Consider the following 18785-nt stretch of genomic DNA (forward strand, 5'->3'; position numbering starts at 1 on the left):
TGGATTATTTTAAATACATATGGTCACTGAACAGCAGATCCCTTGTTGACTATTTTACTCTGAATGAGACACTGATTCACAAAAGTACATCATGCTGTAAAATGTTAAATAATACAAATTTACATTTAATTTATCTATTTGTTTTTTCAAGCTGAACCCCTTGGTGGCTATTCAATAAGATGCGTGTTTAATTTCCTTTCATGTTCTCTTTCTCATTCTCGTATGCACCCCAAATTCCAATATATTGGTGTAGAAGAGCCGGAAAAGTGATTTTTGCATAAAATGTCCCCTTTAATACACTTCCTCTTTGTATGGACTCACTTGCTTTGACAATACTGAATCGGTATTCCTCCATCACCATCGTTAACAGTGGCGAGTGAACTAGATTTTCTGATCTGAAAGCAAAAAAGTGAAACTGATTTTTCCTAACTTTCCCTACATATTTTTCTATTTAGCTAGAGTTTTCCCTGGGCAGCTTGTCTTTGGGAGTAAAGACTTTGAGCAAGCGATGAGTGACAAGACTTCGCAAACATTTCAAGATACGGCAAATGACATTACTTCTGAGGTAAGCGATCAGTTATCTCTCCTATCTCTTAATTTCAAGACAATTCTTTAAATGAATCCTAGAACCTAGAATCCTAGTTGAAGTTATACTAACAGCACTGCCTAATCTCTTCTTCGCTTTTACTAATCTTATTCGTGTGGTACCAAATGCATAAACAAAATGAAACTTTATTTCCGATGTACAGATTGATAAAGCTCTCAGTGGTGCTGGATACGTTGGATCTATAGTGCTGGAACTACGGTACGTTTCAGAGTGACAACAGTACTATCTTCCTATTTATCTAAAACCAACGATTTACTGCACACTTACATCCAATTGCACTGAATCATCGTAGAATATCGTCATTATTAAGTGTGATATTTGTCTACTTAGGCCACTTTCCATGAGGGAAACAAGCCCCGGAGTAAATGCAACAGTAGAGATGGCTTTCGAAGAAAGTCATGAAATTACAAAAGATGATGTTAAAGATAAGATGGAAGCTATTCCAGATGCAACATTTACTGGTCAGTTTAATACTCATTTCCAGTGCACCATGATTTTTCAGTTTCCATTTCTTTTCCATGGTATATCCATATTTGTAAATTAATAATAATAATACAGTTGATTTATTTTCCTGCACCTGTCTAACTTGATTAAATAATGTGTTTTTATGTATGTGGTAGCTTTTATTCACTGGTGCATATTTTTCTTTTTTTTTCTAAAAGCTTAGTTTATTGTCAACAGTATGGAGAAAAAATGATAAAGCAGCTATATATGGGATCTAGTTATCAGTAATTTCACTATTCTGCATGGGCATGTAAAAATGACTTCCTGTTGTCACATGCAAAATGTGGAAATGTTGTTAAAAGTAGGTTATTTGCACATTATGAGTATATGAGCTTGTTGAAGTGAGGTTTGCCTTTTTCTCTTCAATTAAAGCCAGGGAATTGTGTGGAGAAAGTCCTTGTGATGACCAAACTTCAGAATGCAAAGAAAATGGTGGCATTTTCAGCTGTTCCTGTCTGGCAGGCCACATTACTACGAATTTCACTGACAGAACATGCATTGGTAAGAGCAACTTGGAGAGCAGAAAACAGAAAATGTGTGTTTGTGTGTGTTATTCTGACGGTTTACCTGTTATCCCTCATATTTTTTTTCAGCTTGTGTTGATAAAAAAGAAGTTAATGGCATTTGCGTCTCGTAAGTCAGTCAATCTATCTATCTATCTATCTATCTATCTATCTATCTATCTATCTATCTATCTATCTATCTATCTATCTATCTATCTATCTATCTATCTATCTATCTGTCTATCTGTCTGTCTGTCTGTCTGTCTGTCTGTCTGTTAACATAAACTTATTTTTTGTCTTTCAGTTGTTCATTTGGTTATTCTGGTTTCAACTGCCAGGACAGTGAGTATTACAATATATTTATTGGTGACAGCAACAACACATTTACAATACGACATTCAGTTTTACAGTGTTTGGCATGTGATGGCTTAAATGATCAAAAATGTCAGTGAAAATATTTGTTTCTCTTAGAATAGATGAATCAGTTTTCATGTCTTTGATGTGCAAATGGTCGTGGATGGTAAAGTCTGTAGTGGTATCCTTCTTGTCTGCATGTGTCAAAATAGGTGCAGTCTTAGCCTAAATCAATGAGAAATTCAAATCCATTCTGAACAACTTGAATGTTTAGGAATGTAAATCTATTGTGCTCAACCAAATCAGTTCTCAAGAACTGAACCAAAGCAAATGGAAACCGATTTTAAAAAAGTTTTGCTTTCAACAACGCATCAAGTCAGTGGTAGTGAACAAAGTAAATTACACAGCACTCTGTAAGTTGTTAGTGTATACAATCATCAGCTTTTTCCTTGAAAGGTGCAAGATAATCCTATTCAAGGACAGTTTTTGAAAAGGCTCAGTTCTGTGACTGATAGTCTCTTCCTTGTGTGTTAGATTGGCTGTACTTGCTGACTATCATTGGCTCCGTGCTCGGAGGACTGCTGCTCATCACTCTCATCGTTCTGCTAGTAGTGGCGCTGAAGTGAGTTTCTTGCCTTCGTCGTTTCCAGACTATTATCACTTCTGTCTTTGTCATGCTTCTCCGTCACTCGTGCTACACGCTAGCCTTTGTGTTATAAGCGATGTAAATCATGAACTTTCGTTATTGTGCCACGTTCGTGTGTTTATAGTTTAAAAAAAACAACTGTAGATACACTCATTTTTTGAAAAAAAAAAAGACTAATATAACTGCAAATGTAATGTGATTTAAATGTTCTATTTACTCTTTTTAGGTCCCCAAAGAAAAGCTCGAAGAAGAGCAAAAATGAAGACATTGGGAAACCTTACATCAGCCATTCTGCTGCCAAGGCACCACTAGCTAACGGCAGCTATTCCAATGGCGCTGTGGGTGGGCCAGCCAACGGCCTGTCAGCAAATGTAGGGGTACCTCGAATCCCACGGGCCACAAGCACTAACGCCTGGGGCAGCAGATCCAACCTGGAGATGACTCCCACCAACAGCCGGCAAAACCTGATCGCTACGGGGACAAACTTGGTGGGTATACTTCAGTGAGAGTATAAAACTGTGTTTTACTCAAATTTCACTCACAACTTTTCACTTTTTCTTCTCACTCCTGTAGAGGTTAAACGATGACCGAGATGACATGTTCTCATACTCCCAGACTCGACCCCAGACCAACCCGTATGCACAGTCACGACCCCAGAACAACTCCTACGCCCAAAATCGAGCAAACTTCAACCCATATGCATAGAGCCAAGGCCAGTCCAACCATTACTACACGATAGATGATGGAAGACGGCTCAACTGATTTCGAATAGCAATAAGTTGACCCAACATTGATGTTTCTCCAGATCAAAGATGTGTCTTAGACATCACACAACTTTGTGTCATTTTATAGTAAGAAATGAATAAGCAGAAGCACAATAGCTGCCTTTATTCATACATGTGCAATGTGTCGTGTGCAGTAATGAGTTTTATTGTAACATATGTCCTTTCACCAGTTTGACTTGTGTAATGGGATTTCTACTCTGGTCAATCATAAGCTGTCATAAGTCAGTCCTGTCTGACAATGCCCTCGTTATTTTCAGTATTTTGTCAATATTTGTCAGTTAAAAGAAATATCAGTTAAAGAATAATTTATTTTCATTAAACTAAAAACTAACATCCTTAGATCAAACTGACACCTAAAAATTACGAGCTGTGGAGCTCTTACCCATTTCATTTCTCACTCAAGTAATTATTTTACATGTTGACAGTTTGTGATGAGGTTGTGATCTCAGTTTTATGTTTAACTAATTTTTTGTGAATGAGGTGAGCTTCTTCTAGTTTACTTTTTTCCCCCTCACCTTGTAAATCAGCCAGCGTAAACTCACTTTGTGTAGAATGTTTATTAAATCTAGATTGTTTGATGTTCTGTTTTATATGACTAAGAAGATGTTTTATTGTTAACCACTTTCATGACTGATTTGAATTTGTCTTTCACCATAAAAATATTTTGCAAAAAGTTTTGTATCCTATTAGCTTCCATTTGTCATTGGTGTAATATAGCAATTAAATAAAGTCATAAAACATCGACTTTCATTCAACTCTGTCTCACAGGAATTTCCTCTGTGTTCCACAGAGAGAAATAAAAGCTTAGAAAGCTGGCGCTGGTTCTAACGTGTTTAGCAAGGGTTAGATCATTGTGTTAGAGTGACAACGAGTCACTTTATTTTAAACCTGATATGTCTGTTTAACACACATGTGTATATATAAAGACAAATTAAAAAAGTCTATTATTTCTATCCATATCTATTAACAAGTAACTTACATGCATCAGTATGTTATCATACTTTTGTGAAGTCCAAAAAGTGACCCTGCACCATCTCCGTGAATGGTGTAAAGTAAAAGATCTGCCATCTGCTTAAAGGTGGCTGCTGTGCAAACTGCTGCTGTCGCTTGTACCACTGGAGGGTACCAAAGTTTCACTAAGAGCCATTCTGTGTAAGAAATTAAAAATACGTCAGGCTCCTCAGTATGTATGTACATATCACTACCTCAAACATGCATGATCTACAAATGTTTCCCCTTAAAACGTGGATAAATAAAACGGTGTCCCTCTCCAAATAAGTTTTTGGTTATTGAAATAGTTTGTTTGGTTTATTTTCGATGTAACATAAGTCACGTTGAAATCGACACTTTTATTCCACATCCATCCATTTTTCCATCCATTTCTTATTAACTTGCATCAGCAGAATAACAGTGACAGCTGATGATGTAACATTTTGGAAAAGCTCACAATTTTCAGTGTGTGGGAATTAGTGAACAATTAATCTGCGATGTGGGATGTTGAAATTCTGAGGTACCTCGTGGCCAATAGGTGGTCTCGGTATTATCCAGTTGCTATTATTCCACTGTGAAAAAAAAGCCTCACATGCCAGAAATGAAATTAGGCATTTCTCATCCGTTGTTTTTGCCATTAGTCTTCAGACATTGATATAGCCTCACTTTCATTTAACCTGACAGAATACTGAGTGCTTCTTCTTTCTGCCACAAAGTTATAAACCAGTTGAGCAGCATTGCTGCTCCAAGGTCATACACTGTAAAATCCAATAAAGAAGTCAGCAGAAGCTGCCTATCATCAGTTTCTTTCATCGTAAATATGATAATGCCCCAATAATGTTGCTATAATCTATCATGAAAATGCAGCACACAACATCTTAAAGTAAATGATATCTTTAATTGTTAACCTAAAAAGGAGTGGAGTTTACGTATATATGTATCAAATAACCATCCACATTTCCTAAGCTAAAAAAAAACAATAGTGTACATGCATGTGCGGTTGCGTTTAATCAGTTGTGGGTGGCCTGTTTTAGTCCAAGTCTCACACAACAGACGTTTGTGAAAATGTGTCACAGAAAGAATAAAGGAGATTTCTGAGGGCTTCATGTTGCTGATGCCCATCGGTTTGGAAAATGTTACAAAACCATTCCTAAAGGAATTGGGGTTTCACTCACTCAGACAGGCAGACTGGGTACAAATGAAAATACTCAAGAGCATTGTTTCCCCTTTAAAGAGTGGTTAATCAGCGAAAATCCTTCCAAGAACAAAGCAAGTAAAGTCTGCAAACCCATAAAGGAACTCTGGGTAGATTCTTAGCAAATAAAGGCTTGCCTTTATTTGTCTTTAAAAGTTCATGATTCCACCATCAGCAGAACACTAGTTAACTATGGTATGCATAACAGGACAGCGAGGAGGAAGCTCCACCTCTATAAAGCAAATATTGCCTCCCCATCTGATGCTTCCTGAAAATCAAGTTGGCATGCCAGAGAATTGTTGGGGGAAAAACATGTTTTGCGTTCAGCTCCAAATAAATTCATTTTATTTTTGCTTAAATTGCTGGCATTGTGTTTGGAGAAAACGCTGTTTTCCAGCTTGAGGACATTAGCCCATATTTGAAACATTTGAAACCAGGATGTCCTTTCATCATAAGCATTTTTTTTTTTTGCTGTTTCTTGATTCATATCTGTAAGATGTCAATAAGAAAATGTTGGTGGCAAAGCATCCTGAACACAGCTTTTTGAAGTGTGTCTGACCTGGATAAGCATTGAACTGACATGACTAAGCAGCTGTTTCCAGACTGACCTAATGATAAGTCTCACATGACTGACCGACATCTTTCCAGATAAAATCCAAGATGTTCTGATATATCAAAGCACTTATTTTCATCTTGAGGAAGTCATTGCAGCAGTCTAGTTATTTTTTCTTCCCGCTTCTTGGTGTTATTATGGGCTCAACAGCCATATTAAGTCAGTTATGAAGTCAGCTGAAAAATGTTTCAGGGATGAAAGGACTAATGTGTCAGCGTGATTCAAAGAAAAGCTGACTCATTCAGTTATTATCAGTGGACTTTATTGTTGCAGCATATTTACTGGTTCACCTAAAAGATTGATCAAACAGTTGAAGTTGTTCAGTAAAACCAGGAAAGAGAAGGAGGTCTCTACACTCTCTCCCTGTCTGTCAACGATTCTATTTCAACATACTGCGGTTGGTTTTTAAAGCTATAAATGGTTTAGGGCCAGGGCACATCTCAGTTCTTGTAGTACGTTGTGACTGTCAAGTCACCCCAGATTCTGAGGAACAGAACTGCTTTCTGTCCTCAGATTTAGAACTAAACATGGAGAAGCTGCTTCCGATCTTTATGTACCATATATGTGAAACAAACTCCCAGAGAGCTGCTGGTCTGCGTCAACTCATGCTTCCTTTAAATCAAGCCTAAACAGTTTCCTGGGCACCGCTACATTTAATTAACTGATTCAATTGTAAGACTTTGATTAAAAACTTTCACTGCACTTTTCATTCTGTTTTGATTTTTTTCTGTGGATTTAGTTTTTTGTGCTTTTATGTTCTATGTAATGCACTTTGAGTCACCTACTTATTGAATTGTGCTGTATAAATAGATTCGCCATGCCTTGCCTTACTGCAGTGGTGGCAGTGTGCGCTATGAGCAGCGTAGTGTGTAGTGCCACCTGCTGACACGACACAACCTCGTTTACTTGCCTCAAACCAATCTTGGAAACGTGTCTGATTTCTGATTCTTTTTTTTCTGTTTTTTTTTTCTCCAAAAGATTCCTCCAGATTTGTTCAGATAGTGAATGGAAATCTGACCATTTGTGTCAGCGAATTCTGAGTTAAACACGTGATTCTAAACTGATTCTAACTGAATTTCAGGAGAGCATGGGTCATTCTACCGGAGAATGGTTAACAATGAGTAAACTGCATGTGTTAGAGTGTCCTAGCCTTAATTCATTAGATCTGTTTTATTAGATATCACAGTCAATGTGAGGAAACCCACCAACATCCCAGTTGTGGTAGCTCTGAACGGAGGATTTGAATAAAACTCCAAGATGATCTGCAAGACTGACTGACAGTAAATGGTAAGGTTTAGTTGCAATTGCTGCTGCACAGAGGTCACAACAGAAAGAGACAGCAAAGATTTCTATAACCACATACACACATGTAATATTGGATCATTTTCCTTCATAAATTATCAGTCGGTATATTGTCCCGTTTGTTTAACTGAGTGCTCTTTATTTACAAAAAGGTCTTAAAGGCGAAATAAGAGGATGTTTTCAATCTTTTTAATACCAAAAGTTCATGTGTTGCTCAAGCTTTTTGGCACCACTGTTTGCTGATGTGTGCATGACACACACTGCAAAAGTTCATGTCTAAATCATGTTCCTAAAAGTCTTTTATTTCAAGTCACTTATATGGAGCATGGAGGACCAACCTGACTCCCAAGAAGAATAATCACATTAGACTCAGACGTGAAGAACAAGGTTTTGAAGTGAATATCAAATGGTATGCTGAAATGTACAAACATGTACATTTAATCCACCATCAGTTGTTAGCAGTGAACTTCCTGTCATACGCATTCTGTTACACAAAAATGAGCTGTCACTTTTTTTTCTTCTTTTTTTTTTGCTGAGGTAGACAACATACCAACAGGTAAAAGTTAATCGTAGATGAAGTTTATGTAAAAGAGCAAGCCATAAAAAGCTGTATCACTCCATGTCACATTACTGACCTGCTGGTTGTTCGTGGTTTTACATCTCAATCCCAAAGTCATCATCCTCTTCAAGATCATTTGGGCTTTGACAGTCATGGGTGCAGATTGGGCATGAGCACACACACTTTGGCAAACCAACACCTGAGCTGTGAAAAGACAAGGACGCGAGAGAAGAAAACAAAGTGTTAAATCATGCACCTTAATGGTCTTCATCTTTTGTCTCTTCTGCTGCTAACCCAAGGAATTCATCTTGTTCAAGGTAAGTGTTCTCGCTTTTTTCCATCTTAGACATTTGTTAAAACAAATAGAGATTAAATTAAAGGAATAGTGACAACCGTGACAGAATATACACATATAGAAGTTATGAGAGCAGTAGGCCTATGTGTTGGTTTTTTTAAAATTTTCTCTTCTTCATCACACTGCTGTCATCACCAAAAGACTTTGGTGTCCTACTACTGTCATTTCTGGGATAGACAAAAAAAAAAAAAAGTTCAGCTCCCTGAAGTAGTTTCACACTTACTTTGACAAACTATTACAGAAAAAAGATCTATGACATTATTGGTCAATTAAGCTGGTTCTAAACTATCAAAATCTTTGACAAAACACAAGAATGCGAGGTCCCAGACTATATGCAACATGCAGAGAATTGATAAGCAATTATGCATTTACAATGAAAGTGGGTAGTTAGCAGTTGGTGTTTTACGCGTCACATACATTTTTTACTTAACCAAGGGCGCTAGGAGTCCATTATGTTCCATTTTGCAATTTTAGCAATCTTTCAGATCTGTGCCCGTATCTCACTGTTCTACAGAGCAACTGAAATTTGGATGGTTAGTGAAATTTTATGTTTATTTATCTATTCATTTATTTTGTGTAATGCTGCCAGGAAACATCCAATCAAACAAACATGATTCATGTGGAACTAAAGAATATATATGAATCCACAAGAGATACAAAAGCTAAAAACACTGAATTCACCCTTTCGAATACTGATAAATGTCTTGAAATGGCAGCTTGGCATGGTGCATGGTCACGAGATGGACTGTTGATTCATGGTGAAGAATTAACTTTCCTTTAAAGGCCAGATCACATGCTTTAAGGTTCAGACTCCGCACATAGAGAAATTATAAGTAATATAGCAGTCATAAACATAGTAATTCATTTGTCAAAGAAACAGTAAAATAGACTTTTTTACACCAAAGCAGCAGTAACATAAAACATTTAAATAAAAAGACTTTTTATTTTATTGCACCAATCAATTCACGAATCACTTCTTGCAGACAAGCGCATGAATTTATTAATGTACAATGAAAACTAGACTGATCACACAGCTGATTTAAAAAATTCAAAGAACAAACATTGTTATTAGACAAAAAAAGCTGTCCTATTCAATATGCAAAGTGTTAAATTTATTTTTATTATTCAGTCGTCACTAAGTAACTCTCTCATGGTTCTAATAATTGGTATCTCTTTGATAAATCTTCCACCTGGAAAATGAACAATATGAAATATTTTAACCTATCATATTCTTATTATATTTGAAACATAACCTTATTTGACACAGAGCACCAGTTTAAACAATTGTGTTATTTCAAATAATGAAAAAGAACTCTCCAAGCAGCTCATGCAGCGCCCATAAAAAGATAAATCAAACTAATGTTTTTGTCTGTTTCTATGTCTTCTCTACAGGGAACTGTGGCAGTAATGAGTTCCAGTGCACCAGTGGACAATGCATTAACATAGCCTGGAGGTGTGATGGAACTAAAGACTGCGCAGATGACTCAGATGAGCTTAACTGTCGTAAGTTTTACAACTAGTCGCAGGACTTTTACAATACCATGATGACATATGAATTTGTAGTTATTTCTTAATTTGGAAATCAACTAAAACAAAATAAATGAGTTGTGCAGAAGCAAAAACATCTAACAAAAGCACATAGCTCTGTCACTAAACAATTCACCTGCTTTGTTCCCTTGTGGCAGCACCGCCAGCCTGCACCTCGCAGGAATTTAAGTGTGTGACAAGTGGTGAATGCATTTCATCGGGATTTGTTTGCGATGGCGAGGAAGACTGCGTTGATGGCTCAGATGAACAAAGAACATGTGGTACAAAATACATGCTGAATGTTTATGTTAAGGAAAATACATATGTGATTTTATTCATTTTCTATAGATGTGTGTTAGTGCTTAAACTGGCTTTAAGTTGGGCATTCAAATCTGTAATAAATAAGTCTGCCTATGTGGAGCAATATAGACTTAAACCACTAGGTGGCCACATCATGTCAGTATAAAGCTCAATGTCACAGTACTACCAGAGTTCAATAAAAATGTTTAATTAGAATTCTAATGATCTTTTAATACTTAGTTCAGATCAGTTCAGTTGGGTTTGTTGATCTAACACCATTTCATAACGTGTCATTTTAAGGCAGTTTAGGCCGAGAATAAACAAGTTCAATAGAAATCCAATTAGATTGAGTCCAATTAAATCCAACCATGATCCAATATGTTGTAACTTAACTAAAATACAATGCAGTCTATTTCATAGTAACAATTCATGATACCACATGTGGAATCAATACCCACTCACTCAGTCTTATTTCAGGCGGACGTACCTGCAGCCCAGACCAGTTCACTTGCCAGGAGGGCCAGTGCATCCCCAGTAAATTCAGATGTGACCGCGTGAAGGACTGTGTGGACAACTCTGATGAGAACAACTGCAGTAAGACTTTCACCTAATCTTGGCAGCCTAAAATCATAATACTCATAATACTCAACATAATACCAGTAGGTGGACAATCTCCAATAACGTCCGAAATTTGTTTGATTTTTTATTGTTGCATTAAGATAAAGTTGTGTTCTTTCTTCCTCCTCTCTTTTTAGACTATCCGCCCTGCACTCAGAAGACATGTGCAAATGGGGCCTGTTACAATAACTCTCAGCACTGCAATGGCCTGCAGGACTGCAGAGATGGTTCTGATGAATCTAACTGCAGTGAGTTGACAAAATTCAAAGCAAACTTGGTCTGTGTATGTTTTAGTGATACCATGATTTCTGTTTGATAAACTGGGGAAATTTAACAGGCAATTTTGCCTTAAAACCCAGTAAATGAACTGATTTAGCCACACAAGAGCTGCACATACAAATCACACATTAATATATGAGTGGAAATAGAGAACATAGCTTAGCATATAGATAGTACAGAAACCTATCTAAAAAGAACAACATGTCACTTCCGGTCGCCATCTTTATTTAGACGTTGATAAAGTTTGTTTGCGTGGGGCTGGTAAAGTATCTTTAGAAGAAACGGCCGAACACAATCCTTCTTGACACTAGTTGTGGTTTAGTGAGTTAAACAAGTTAGTTATATCCCCAAAACGAACGGAAATATCAAACAGACAGTTGGTTTTGAACGGTTTATCTAATTGAGGAATGCTTATGTGAGACGTATCGAATTTCGAGACCTGTTCTTACATTCTTTACTTTACTTAGAATGTGATTAAACATTTAACACAGATTTTTTTTTTATCCATCTCCAGCAACTCAGCACTGTCCCCTCCACCAGTTTGAGTGTGCTAATGGCTACTGTATTCCATTTCCGTTTGTGTGTGACCACTGGAACGACTGCGGGGATAATAGTGATGAGCAAGACTGCTGTAAGGATTCAATGTGGCCGAACAGTCACTTGCACACACTTTCACAACAACGAGTCGCTTTTATTTCACGATAAAGAGGGGATTCACTGTTATGTGATGTACTTGTTCATTAGTGTACCCGAGCTGTAGTGGCAGTGAGTTCGCATGTTCCAGTGGCCGTTGCATTCCTCAGCGCTGGGTGTGTGACAAGTTCAACGACTGTGGTGACTTCAGTGATGAGAGAGGATGTGGTGAGAGAACTTGCTCATGCATGTGGGCTCCGATTCAGTGTCAATGGGGTTGTGGTATTTCTGAAATCATTGTGTCAGAAATGAGTAAACCTCAGCACAAACAAGACTCACTGCAAAATCATTGAAACTTTTTTTTGAAAAATATGTAAAGAAACTTCATAATAAATGTGATGATTAGTTATAAATGTGTATATTTCTCGATTAGCATAGTTTATATGTTGAAGTGAGTGACCGGGTACGTTTCATGGGGCAAGTTTTGGGATTTTTCTGTGTTTATACGCGTGTGTTTGTGTTGGTGTTAGATAGTAACTCCCGAGACTGTTACCCTGGTGAATGGGGATGTCCGGGCTCGGCGATGTGTATACCGGTGGCTAAAGTGTGTGACGGCAAACCCGACTGTCCTGGTGGTACAGATGAGACCAACTCCACAGCACAGCAGACCTGCAGTAAGTGTGTCTGACCCATCAGTTTTCCTCAGGAATTTGAGACATGTTCACAAACATGAATTTGAATTTAAAGAAACCGTACTGAGCCAGCTCTAAATGAGACCAAGTCTGATTGAGACCTGACTCAGTAGAGTTAAAGCTAGTGAAAAAAGCTTGTGAAAATGTGTTTTTGCGCTTTTATTAGACTGTAAATTTAGGTACGGGGTGTTAAACACGGTGTGTTGCCCCTATAAACATAATCGTAACTTTTGTCTTCCTTATTACTGCCCTCGCACACAGCTGTTTTTTTTTTTTTTTTAATATTCGTTTGCAATTTTCAGTAAGTTGTGACCATCATTATGATGATCTTGTGATAAAGTTTGAAACGACACTCTCCCATGGTGATAATAAAACAATAAAAACATTTTATAAAAAGCACAACATATAACTAGACTTAAACATGATGCTGATCAGTACAATTTCTATCCACAGGCCTGGATCGGTGCTCCACCTTGAGCTGTGAGTTTCTCTGCCACCCTTCTCCGCAGGGTGGCTCATGCTATTGCCCTGATGGCTTCATAGTAGCCAATGACAGCCGTACCTGTGAAGGTGAGTGCCACATTTCTCCTTTGAAAACACAGGCAACATCTGTTAAGAAGTGGATTTCGTCACAGTGCCCTGGTGCAATTGCTCTCAGTCAATTTCACGGAGTCCGGTTGCAATAGCTCTGCAATAGATCCAGTGTCCATACCATAAAACATGGCTGTTTGCTCTGTTGCACAGATTATAATGACTGTGATATCTGGGGGATTTGTGACCAGCTGTGTGAGGATCGTCCTGGGACACACCACTGTAGCTGTGCTGATGGATATTTCTTAGAGCAGGGTCATATCTGCAAAGCCAACGTCTCAGGTACGGAGTGACACATCACAAGGCGGTTTTATATGGCACCGATGAGCTGCTTTAGCCTGTGTGGTGTTTCAAAAGTAAATTTGACTCATTTAAGAAAACCAGAAGTTGTACTTTTACTTGCCTACATCATCTTTCGACAGACCAACTGGCTAAAAATCGCCTTTGACCTGATTTTATTTAAAAAGACATTCACTAAAAGCTCATTTTTCTCTTTGTGGTTAAAGAGAAGTTGCACAGATAATCATCTGTGGTTAGCTGCACAGATGATTATCTGCATGTTTGCTTCACAGTTATATATACATGTATATTTTTACTCACTCAAATTTCTGCTTCTAAAAGAAAATAAATTTAGCACTTGGTCCTTGCATTAATGTTTTTCAGCTGGATTACCACAGCTCATTTTCACCAACGGGGGTGATGTGATGATGGCCGACATACACGGGCGCTTTGTCAGAACTCTGGTGCCATCCCAGGGCAGAGGTTATGCTGTCGGAGTGGCCTACAACTGGCGCTCCGACTTAGTCTTCTGGAGTGATACAAATACCCAAAAGGTCAGTGTGGTTCACTGTTGGATGAGATTCTCGACTACAGCATTTTTTCTTCTTTCTTTGGTTCTTTTTTTTTATATTTGAGCAGTCTTTTAGCGACTTGGAGCTTGGCGGACAAAATGCATGCAAACAGTATGCATTTTTCAAGTGCAAGTTCACCGCAACCACTGTGACTCCTTTCCCAGGTTTATTCTGCCAGCTATAATGGGGATAACATAAAGGAGGTTCTGACTGCTGCGGTCAGCAGCGTGCAGAATCTTGCGGTGGACTGGGTCAACTTAAAACTCTACGTCTTAGAAGCTATGGTGGAGCGCATTGACGCGTGCGATTTCAACGGAGGGAATCGAGTGACACTGGTGGCTGAAAACCTGCGGACTCCTCATGGGCTCGCTCTGGACCCTACCGTGGGGTGCGTTTACACGCTTTAGTTTAGCAAAGCTGCTGAGCTTGCTTTGCATGCAGTGCATCGTATTAGCTGTAATTAGATGAAATACTTCCAAAAGACATCAGGGTTTTTTTTGTCCCCTTTTTAACAAGCAGTTTGAGTTGTAACAAACTATATATATATATACATATGTGTGTGTGTGTGTATGTATCCATTTAATGTTGACTTTTTGTGTGTTTGCAGCTACATGTTCTTCACAGACATGGGCGTTAACAATGAGGAGACAAAGCTCGAGCGAGCCTTCATGGATGGCAGTAATCGTGTGGAACTGGTCAAAAGCAGGCTCGGCACGCCAACTGGAATTACGCTTGATATTGTCACCAGGAGGGTCTACTGGTCTGACAGCCACTTTGACACAGTGGAGACAGTCACATACAGTGGTTTGGACAGGTAGGGTTTTCATTCAAACTGGCGTCGGTCGACCGTTTCCCTGCGGCGTTGCGTTCCACTTTACGGCGTATTTGACGGGTGGTTGTTTTTCAGGAAAGTAGTCCTCAACGGTGGAACACAGGCTCCACATCCTTTTGGGATTGCTGTGTTTGAAAACCACGTGTTTTTCACTGACTGGACCAAGATGGGCGTGGTCAGATCCAACCGGTTCAACGGCAGCAACCCAACACTCCTCTATCGTACTGCCAGTCGGCCAGGCCATGTTGTAGTCTCACACCCTATCCTGCAGCCAATTGGTAAGCGGACACACACTTTCAAACTGGTACAAGTGAGACACAGTTTCTCTACTGGTCATGGGTTCCTGTCAAACCATCGATTTCTCTATGATTGCTAAGCAGCGGGTAGTTTTTACCTACAACACCGACAAAGACTCTGCTTTGTTTGCTATAAGAAAAACAGTCTGAGAGACGTTGGCGCCTTTATGGACTGATCACATCCTTCATGTCTTACAGTGATTAACCCGTGCGGCAGACACAACGGTGGCTGTCAGCACATTTGTCTCTTAAGTCATCGCACTGACAACGACGGATTGGGCTTCCGCTGCAAATGTCGCTATGGTTACGACCTGCAGCCTGACCAGCGGACCTGCTTCAGTGAGTTTTTCGGTGACCGAGAGTGAAATTACCCTCTGTTTCTGTTGCACAAGTCAGTTTATTTTCCAAACTCTGTTCTTAGGGATGAGGCAACTGGTGAAAATTCTACAATTCAACAGTTTACACAGTTTTTCACAGCATTATTATCAAGTTGATACAGTAATGTTGCTACGTGAACCAAGACATAAACGTATACCTATAAAGTGATTGCTAACGACATTACAATAAACTATTTTTAGCCTATTTAAACCAGAGTATCCTTCAAACGGAGGGATTTATGACTTGATTATGTAGACAACATCAAAACCTGCAGTTAACCAGTATTACTCTCTTTGTACAGAGATAAAGGATTACTTGTTATTGGCCACCTCTCTGGCGGTGCGGGGAATCCCTCTGAACGTATCCTTCCAGGAGGATGTCACCCTTCCCCTCACGGGACTCGGAACATCTCTCTCTGGCTCCGCGGTGGAGTTTGATGGAAATGAGGAGGCAATCTTTTTCAACGACAGGTCTAGAGGTCTCGTCTATAAGTCAAACTTGAATGGCACAGGTGAGTTTCTTTTACATTTGTATAGTAAAGCACCGTTAAAAAGGCCACCAAGACCATTACATCTGTTGTGCAAATGCATTTAGTTAATTTGTTAAATAAAGGATTAATTTACCATGTATCGATTTGCTTTAAAAAAAATGTTTTTACTGTATGCACGCCATCAGTTCAGCAGATTTTGACAGGATACAGAGTGGGAAATATTGACGCCATGGCTTATGACTGGACCTCCAAGGTTTTGTTTTGGACCACAAGTTCCTACAGGTCAGTGGTGGCCTTCAAAGTCACAGACAAGTCCAGACGGGACATTGTTATTGGCCTGAGGAACCCGAAAGGAATTGCAGTGCATCCTAGTGCTGGGTGAGTGCTCCGATTTAGGAAGAGTCATCACTACAAAACTGTTTATCAGGTTAATGGTTTTTTTAGGTCACCTCATGCTTGCAGATGCAGAAACAGAACTATGCTTGGTCGACACCACACTAAACAAAAATATCTAGAGAATTATTCATTAGATGATTTAATTTCAACTTTTCTGCTTAGTCTGTTTTGCTTTTTAGGTGTTTCTGATATTTGACCATTGCAGCTGTCAGTTTCAGACTTGATTAGAGTTTAATATGTGAAATTATATCATATATAGGTTATAGGTTTCTTGATTAGTTTTATTTTTATTGCCGCTGATCAAATGTTGATCCACAGCTACTTGTTCTGGTCAGACTGGTACCGTCCAGCAGTCATAATGAAAGCCTACACTGATGGCAGCCATGCTGTTCCTTTGGTCAATACAACACTGGGATGGCCATATGGACTCGCTCTCGACTATACGTAAGTACGGTCATTCCATATGTAATTCAAAGGCTCCTGCTTTAGGAATTAAGACAGTAGCTTGTGATTGCTCTTTTACAGAATGGACCGGCTGTACTGGGTGGATTCCCTCCTGGATCAGATTGGTCACATTGGCATTGAAGGAAATGACAGACAGACGTTTACCAATATCGGCCAGATCACTCAACCCTTCTCTTTGACAGTTTATTCAGGTGAATATTTCTAATGCACACGTTCACACGTTTTCATCATGTTATACACTTATTGTTTATCTGCAACCTTTGCAAACTGTAAACTCTGATTATAATGCCTAAACTTCCAAATGTTCAGTGTTATAAGCCTGGCACCTCTGTTTCTACTATGCTGCTGTGATGTCTGGAGGATACTTGATTTAACAGCTGACCATGTGGTCACTCTTTTTTTTTTTCTCACTTTTTAAAAGCTTTTCATCTTTTAGCATACTTCATAAAAGAGATCATAGCACACAAATAAGATTTTATAGGTTTATTTCTTACTAAAATCACTCATACAGCTACTAATAGCTCATAATTCTAAGGACTAGTCTTATAAATGTTGATGTGGCTATTTTTCTCTTGCAGACTACCTGTATGTGTCTGATACAAGGACCAGAGCCATTTTTGAGATGAGGAAGAGGGATGGAGGCGGAAACATCATGATCAGACAAGGAATCACGGGCATCATGAACGTCAAGGCCTACACAGCTGACCTGCACAGCAGTAAGTTGGTTTAAAGTTATCAGGAATAATGAGTGGCTTAGAAGGTAGAACAATAACTGAGCTGTGACTTAGGCCGAAGTAAGAATCCTTTGTCACTCCTCCCACAGCCTTCACCAGCCGCTGTAAAATGGTGCCCAATGGGCGCTGCAGCCACTTCTGCTTCCCTACTCCCTCCTTCAGCCGAGTGTGTGGCTGTCCGTATGGTATGAAACTCCAGTCCAATCAGAGGGACTGTGTCAAGGACGATTCTGTGCCCCCCCCGGATAACAACTGTGGTGACTACGCTTTTGAGTGTGATGAAGGACGCTGTCGGCCCAACTCGTACCGCTGTGATGGGATTATTGATTGTGTAGATAAGACCGACGAGGCTAATTGCACTGATACCGGTAAATGTCTTTTGCTGTATTGTATGAAAACAGTTAAAGGGATTTGTATGTATTTGTAATATTGGATAATTGGAACAAACTGACAGCCTTGCGTCTCTTCACCAGGAGCAACCTGTTCTCCGTTCGCTTTCACCTGCAACAACAAGCACTGCATATACTCCAGCTGGCACTGTGATGGCATAGACGACTGTGGAGATGGTTCTGATGAAATGAACTGTCCCACTCGTGTCCCTACCACCTGTGGGGCCGACTACTTTACCTGTGATAACAACAGGTGCATCTCTAAAACGTGGGTGTGTGATGGCGACAACGACTGTGGCGATGGCTCGGATGAACACAACTGCAGTAAGTTTGCGGCTGCAACGCTGTTGTCAACCCTCCTCTGTGCTTGGTGAAATGCTGCACTCTGAGATGTTAGCCTTTGAATATCCTGTTTGACTGAGCTGTGTGCGATTGCCAGATTCAACCATCTCTTCGTGCCCTTCGGGCTACTTCCTGTGTCCTGACCACCGCTGCATCAGCAGCTTCTTCGTGTGCGACGGTGACCAGGACTGCTTGGATGGCTCGGATGAGAAAAACTGCGGTAGGAATCTATTTAAGGAATCTTTCTAATTTTGGGTTCGAAGATACATGATTTTTGTATCACAAAGTGTTTCTTTTTTCTTATGAATTCCATGTTTTTGGTTTTTTCTTCTTTGAAATTGAAGAGTTTTCCTGTCAGTCCTATGAGTTTGCTTGTGCCAGCGGTGACCAGTGTGTCAGTTCAAGTTATCGTTGCGATGGCGTCTTTGACTGCAGGGACCATTCAGATGAGCAAGACTGTCGTATGTTAACACTCACACAGAACTGTTATTATGATAATCAAATTAATTGCTGGCGCTTAGAGTTTCACATTAGTCTGCCAAGTTGCTAACATTTCTTT

General features: G+C 39.3%; 3 protein-coding genes across 3 annotated transcripts in view; all 3 read left to right on the forward strand.

The window, feature by feature from the left end:
• The window catches only part of LOC140278105 (supervillin-like), a 156004-nt gene that overhangs the window by 109459 nt on the left and 27760 nt on the right, over window positions 1-18785 (forward strand). The window lies entirely within an intron of this gene.
• On the forward strand, window positions 509-4027 carry LOC140278024 (uncharacterized). Its single transcript, XM_072372913.1, has 6 exons — window positions 509-565; window positions 750-805; window positions 1919-1956; window positions 2503-2590; window positions 2841-3102; window positions 3188-4027. Exons 1-6 carry the CDS (start codon window positions 509-511, stop codon window positions 3317-3319), a joined length of 633 nt encoding a protein of 210 aa, XP_072229014.1. The 3' UTR covers window positions 3320-4027.
• The window catches only part of lrp2b (low density lipoprotein receptor-related protein 2b), a 33664-nt gene continuing 23187 nt past the window's right edge, over window positions 8309-18785 (forward strand). The window contains exons 1-24 of the mRNA XM_072372914.1: window positions 8309-8375; window positions 9806-9916; window positions 10099-10221; window positions 10718-10834; window positions 10996-11106; window positions 11652-11768; window positions 11882-11998; window positions 12301-12444; window positions 12916-13032; window positions 13207-13335; window positions 13717-13886; window positions 14069-14292; window positions 14512-14718; window positions 14812-15014; window positions 15231-15371; window positions 15712-15921; window positions 16086-16278; window positions 16615-16740; window positions 16822-16952; window positions 17340-17477; window positions 17585-17863; window positions 17969-18208; window positions 18324-18446; window positions 18571-18687. Coding sequence (XP_072229015.1) covers window positions 8309-8375; window positions 9806-9916; window positions 10099-10221; window positions 10718-10834; window positions 10996-11106; window positions 11652-11768; window positions 11882-11998; window positions 12301-12444; window positions 12916-13032; window positions 13207-13335; window positions 13717-13886; window positions 14069-14292; window positions 14512-14718; window positions 14812-15014; window positions 15231-15371; window positions 15712-15921; window positions 16086-16278; window positions 16615-16740; window positions 16822-16952; window positions 17340-17477; window positions 17585-17863; window positions 17969-18208; window positions 18324-18446; window positions 18571-18687 — 3655 coding nt within the window. The remainder of the gene's footprint in view (window positions 8376-9805; window positions 9917-10098; window positions 10222-10717; window positions 10835-10995; window positions 11107-11651; window positions 11769-11881; window positions 11999-12300; window positions 12445-12915; window positions 13033-13206; window positions 13336-13716; window positions 13887-14068; window positions 14293-14511; window positions 14719-14811; window positions 15015-15230; window positions 15372-15711; window positions 15922-16085; window positions 16279-16614; window positions 16741-16821; window positions 16953-17339; window positions 17478-17584; window positions 17864-17968; window positions 18209-18323; window positions 18447-18570; window positions 18688-18785) is intronic.

Source organism: Leuresthes tenuis, unplaced genomic scaffold (genome assembly GCF_036924035.1).
Source record: "Leuresthes tenuis unplaced genomic scaffold, fLeuTen1.0.hap1 SCAF_20, whole genome shotgun sequence".
Classification (NCBI taxonomy): domain Eukaryota; kingdom Metazoa; phylum Chordata; class Actinopteri; order Atheriniformes; family Atherinopsidae; genus Leuresthes; species Leuresthes tenuis.

Excerpts from the sequence above, each read along its gene's own strand:
- LOC140278024 (XM_072372913.1), top strand. The coding sequence starts at position 509 with ATGAGTGACAAGACTTCGCAAACATTTCAAGATACGGCAAATGACATT. Across the intron at positions 2,591-2,840 it reads CTGCTAGTAGTGGCGCTGAA|GTCCCCAAAGAAAAGCTCGA; the intron begins GTGAGTTTCTTG and ends TACTCTTTTTAG. Across the intron at positions 3,103-3,187 it reads TCGCTACGGGGACAAACTTG|AGGTTAAACGATGACCGAGA; the intron begins GTGGGTATACTT and ends TCACTCCTGTAG.